The following is a 5,861-nucleotide window of genomic DNA, read 5'->3' on the forward strand; positions in this document are numbered from 1 at the left end:
TTTTTATGATACTGAATCCATCCAAATTAAAGGACAATGTGTCTTTCACTATTTTTTATTTTTTAAATCAATGTTGCAATATTTAATCTATTTATTGTATTTTAATCGAATATAATTTCACTATTTATATTGGTTGGAGAGTCGCAGTAACTAGTGTTTGAAGTGAAAATCACTAAATGATTGTCATGTAATTAAAATTTTTAATTATGTTTTATTATAACTTATCTTTATTTAATTCTTTGTTGAAGGTAAGTTTTTAATTATGGATAAATCTTGGATTCACTCTGATAGAAGGTCGAAAAAATATGAGGAGGGTGTGGAACAGTTCATTAGCGGTTGTTTACAAAATCCCCATATTGACTCGAATTTAATTCATTGTCCTTGTTGCAAATGTAAAAATCTGAAGAAAGGACCGATTACATCCATTCGAGAGCATCTTTATTTCCATGGTTTTAGTCAGAATTATATGACTTGGATTTGGCATGGAGAGTCTGCCGAAAATGATAGAATGAATTTAAGCACCAACCAGGAGCCAATTGGTGATTATAATGAAGACTTTGAAACCGCTAATATGTGTGAGGCAGCATATGATAATTATACAGAAAATCCATAAACGTTTATGAAATTTTTGGAGGAAGCAGAGAAACCTTTGTACAATGGATGTACACGTTACACAAAGTTGAGTGCACTTGTAAAACTATACAACACCAAAGCAAGGCATGGGATGAGTGATGCTTTATTTTCAGATCTACTAACGGATTTTGGGGATATGCTGCCAGATAATCACAATCTACCATCCTCAACGTATGATGCAAAAAAGACGTTGAGTTGTCTGTCGTTGAGTCATGAAAAGATCCATGATTGTTCCAATGATTGCATTCTTTATAGGAAACAATATAAGGACTGTGTAAGTTGCCCTAAATGTGGATCGTCGCGTTGGAAGCTAAACAAGAAGAACATTGAGAAGAAAGGTATTCCTGCCAAGGTGATGTCATATTTCCCTCCCATACCAAGATTTAAGCGCATGTTCAAATCTTTAGAGACATCAAAGAATTTAACTTGGCATGCAGAAACCACAAGAGTTGCTGGTCAGTTACGTCATCCATCTGATTCCCCATCTTGGAGGTTGGTGGATCATATGTGGCCCGACTTCGAAAGTGAACCAAGAAATCTTCGCCTAGCACTTGCAGCTGATGGCATTAATCCTCATAGCAATCTTAGTAGTCGGTATAGCTGCTGGCCAGTCATGTTGACCACCTATAATCTTCCTCCAAGCATGTGTATGAAGAGAAAATTCATCATGCTAACTATGCTCATTTCAGGGCCTAAACAACCAGGAAATGATATAGATGTTTACCTCGAGGTGCTAGTTGAAGATTTGCAACGATTGTGGGAAGGAGTTGATGGCGTTTATGATGCTTATCGAAGACAGTTTTTCACCCTTAAAGCAGTCTTATTATGGACCATTAATGATTTTCCTGCCTATGGTAACCTTAGTGGATGCACTACACATGGTTATTATGCATGTCCAGTATGCGGAGAAGATACTTGTGCAAATCATTTGGAAAATGGGAAGAAAATGTCATTTGTTGGTCATAGACGTTTCCTACCAATGTTTCATCCCTATCGAAGGCAAACTAAGGAATTCAATGTCATGGAAGAACATGGAGAAAAATCCACACCATTATCTGGGGTTGCCTTGTTTGACAAGCTTGCGGACATAAGATGTGATTTTGGAAAGAAGGTCAGTGTGAAAGGTAAAAAGAGAAAAAAATCAAAGGAGAATAATGTGGAAGACATCAAAGAAGAAAAATATTTAGGGGAAACAGATTTTAAAAAATGTTGGAAGAAAAAGTCAATTTTTTTCAATCTTCCTTATTGGAAACATCTTCATGTTAGGCATTGTCTCGATGTGATGCACATAGAGAAAAATGTCTTTGAATCCCTCATTAATACTTTGATGAATGTTAAAGAAAAATCTAAGGACAATCTGGCAGCTAGGATGGACATGCTTCAAATGGGAGTTAGGCCTGAATTGACACCTAAATTTGGAGAAAAAAGAACATATCTTCCTCTTGCTGCATGCTCATTCACAAAAAAAGAGAAGTTACAAGTGTGCCAATCATTAATGGATATAAAAGTTCCAGAAGGTTACTCATCGAACACGAAGAATCTTGTGTGCTTGTCTGAGCTGAAGTTGACTGGCTTGAAATCCCATGATTGCCATGTTCTAATGCAGCAACTCCTACCAATACTCATTCATGATGCGTTGCCAAAACATGTTAGATACGCCATCATAAGATTATGTTTTTTATTCAAAGATATTTGTTGCAAGGTTATAGATGTAGCCAAGTTAGATAAGCTGCAATCTGACTTGGTTGTTACACTTTGCTTATTGGAGCAGTATTTTCCCCCATCTTTCTTCGACATTATGGTGCACTTAACAATCTACCTTGTTCGAGAAGTCCGATTATGTGGACCTGTCTACTTTCGGTGGATGTATCCATTCGAAAGATGCATGAAGGTGTTTAAGAGTTATGTTGGCAGTCGAAAACATCCTGAAGGTTGCATTGTTAAGAGATATTCAGCGGAAGAAGCAATTGAGTTTTGTTCTGAATACCTCAACGGACTTGATCCTGTTGGTGTCCCTCAATCAAACCGAGACCCCAAATCCAATGTTCCTGGATTTTTAGCATGCAAAACACCAATTGTAGTGCCGCAAAGTGATATGCAACAAGCACATTTGACTGTTCTGGAAAATACAGAAGAAGTATCTCCCTACATAATGTAAGTTCAACTCATTAATATATAATTCTGCACATTTGTGACTATCAAAATATGTTTATTAAAAAATATTATACATAATATTTCCACAGTGAACATAAAACCTTTTTGAAGTCCATGTTTCCGAAAAAAGAGAAAGATGAAAAATGGATACAAGATGCTCACAATAAGAGGTTCATTGACTGGTTTCGCGCAAAGGTTAGTTAGATGAAAAAATATTTATTAAAGAATTTGCGGTGAGCATGTTTTATCTAGTATTTTAATCACTCTTTTCTAATTGAATACATGTTAGGTGGCTGCTGAAATAGATAGTTGCAATGGTGGAACGACATCGACATTGACATGGCTAGCTCATGGACCACGCTCGCAAGTCATTAAGTACAGTAGTTACGTGATAAATGGCAACTTATACCAAACAAAGGCGCGGGATGATGATAGAGTTTGCCAAAACAGTGGGGTTTCTCTAGTTGCCAGCACCATGCTTGTCTGTAGTGCCAAAGATAAAAATCCCTTGATTGCTGATGTGTCTTTTTATGGAGTAATTGAAGAAATATGGGAATTAGACTATCATCAATTTCAAGTTCCTCTTTTCAAGTGCGCTTGGGTTGCAAATGATAAGGGAGTAATAAACAACGATGAATATGGCTTCACTTTGGTCAACATGAACAAAAGAGGGCACAAGAATGATGAATTTTCCCTTGCAAGTCAAGTCAATCAAGTTTTTTATATTGATGACCCATCAAAAAAAGTATGGTCAATTGTGCTCCCAGTGCCAAATAGGTGCTATGAGGGGGAGGATGATGGTTGGAATAGTATTCCAGAGTCTCGACCAATTGATGATGTTGAGACTCATGATATACCTATTCACGAAAGATACTTTAGAGCGGAAAACGAGGGTGTCTGGGAAACGAACAAGAAAAAATGATGTTTTGTACTTTATGCCATGTTTTGTTATGGATAAGCAAAGAAACTTTATGTGTTGTAAAAACATATGTTATGACCCGTTTATTAGTATTATTATTATTATTATTGTTATTATTTATTTTTTTTTTCTTATTGTTATTATTTGTGTCTTTTGAATTCTTGTTATTATTTATGACATTTGTGTTATCATTATTATTTAACGTTTGTTTTCAAAACATTTATGCAGTGTTAAACATATATAATGAGTCAAAGAAAACATAAAAAGAAAGTTTCAGTTGAGCAGCTTCAAGAATTAGATGTTGATGAAAATCATGGAGATGAAGAGGAACTTGGGCTTACTGATGGAGAAGCACATCATGTAAATATTCAAAAGAAGCGAGGCCCTACATTGATGGCTAAAGTAAGTACAGCTGCAAAATGGGAAAAAAAAACGAAGATAGATTATGATGATATGGGGCGGCCAGCATACAATTCAAATGGTAGGGCACTACAATCATACATTGGATCCATTGCTAGATCTATGGTGCCAATCAATATAAAATCGTGGCCTGATGTTCTAGAAAACATCAAACAAAAAGTGTGGGAAGAGATCTCGGTGAGTTCAAGATTTTATTTCAATAATGGCATTACAATCTTGCTTGATTATCCATAAGCTGACTTTAGTTGTTCGCCCTTTATAATTGGACCATAACTATTTTGTTATGTTGCCTTTTTTCCTCCTTTATTTCTGATTTTGTTAAGAATAATTTAGTCTGATAGCTTAAGGAAAATATGAAAATTAATTGCATCCATTCATTATACTTTGTCATTCTGACATTTTGAAAGTTATGCATTACACAATTCTTGTTGTAATCTCAGGCATGATATGTGTATGCTTCTACTTTGTACTCGATCAGTGATGATTGATTATTTCTGGAACTTCTTTATTACTAAAATAATGATAGTGTAGCATGTTTTTTTATGATTAGATCCAGCTAACCAATTCTGAAAAATAGTAAAACTTTAAATTGTTTCAACCTTAATTACCTATTTGATGAACATTTCTTATTTTATTGTACAGTTTCACCTAATGGTATATATCATATGAAATAAAATCCAACATTTTCTGTTGCAGAATGTCTTCGAGGTAGCGCCAGAAAGTCAGTCTTCGGTGATGAGTTCAGCAGCTCAGAAATGGCGAGATTTCAAAAACAAATTGACCAGTAGATTTGTTTGGCCTAACAGAGATAATCCTGAAAAATTGATTTCTCCGCCTAGTCAGTATCAACTCCGAATAGCAGATTGGAAGGAATTTGTGAATGCGAGACTAGATCCATCATGGGAGGTACTTTGATGACAATTTTCATGTTTCTTTTAAAAATTATTAATTCCATACTTAAACTTATGAACAAAATGATTTAGGCTACTCACGAAAAGCAAAAAGAACGAACAATGCACTGTAGATATCACCACAAAATGTCTCGAAAGGGTTACATCGGATTGGAGGCTGAACTGGTAAGCTATGCATCATTTTATTTTTCATTTTCAGAAAGTAATTAATGTTCGTAAGATGAAAATTTTGGGATTGTAGAGGGAGAAAAACATAATTGCTGAAGACGAAGTAGTTGATAGATCGATTCTTTGGCGAAAAGCTCATGAAGACAAATCTGGAATCATTACGAGTTCGGACACATCAGAAGTTGCTGAAAAAATTGTAAATGTTTAGTTTTATAAATCACCATATTCCCTAGATATATTAAATTTTTTTGATTGATTTTTTATGTCTCATTTGTAGGATGACTTATGGGAGAAAAAGAAAAAAGGAGAATTCAAGGTTTCTGGAATGAATGATGTTTTAACCACTGCTTTAGGAAGTCAGGAACACCATGGAAGGGTTCGAGGTGTGGGAGGATTTGTAAAACCTCACGTTTTTTTTAAGACTCCAATAAAAAAGAGGGAATCATTCCAGAAAACTACGACGGGAAACAGCAATGAACAATTGGAGGAGACTAGACTTTCGAAGGCTGAATTAGAGAAGTTGAAGGCTCAACTTGCTAGTGTTTTGCCAATCATCAATGATCGAAGTTCTGAGATTGTAGCATCAAACAAGTCCTCAGAAATTCAATGTCCAAAGCAAAAACAATCGAAGGATATGGACCCAAAGTTGTCAAAGA

General features: G+C 35.3%; 1 protein-coding gene across 1 annotated transcript; it reads left to right on the plus strand.

Moving 5' to 3' along the window:
• The first annotated feature begins 619 nt into the window (after nt 1–619).
• Nucleotides 620–3,709, plus strand: LOC140862282 (uncharacterized). Its single transcript, XM_073265292.1, has 3 exons — nt 620–2,787; nt 2,877–2,982; nt 3,077–3,709. Exons 1-3 carry the CDS (start codon nt 620–622, stop codon nt 3,707–3,709), a joined length of 2,907 nt encoding a protein of 968 aa, XP_073121393.1.
• Nucleotides 3,710–5,861: the final 2,152 nt, after the last annotated feature.

Source organism: Henckelia pumila, chromosome 4, assembly GCF_033568475.1.
Source record: "Henckelia pumila isolate YLH828 chromosome 4, ASM3356847v2, whole genome shotgun sequence".
Lineage (NCBI taxonomy): Eukaryota > Viridiplantae > Streptophyta > Magnoliopsida > Lamiales > Gesneriaceae > Henckelia > Henckelia pumila.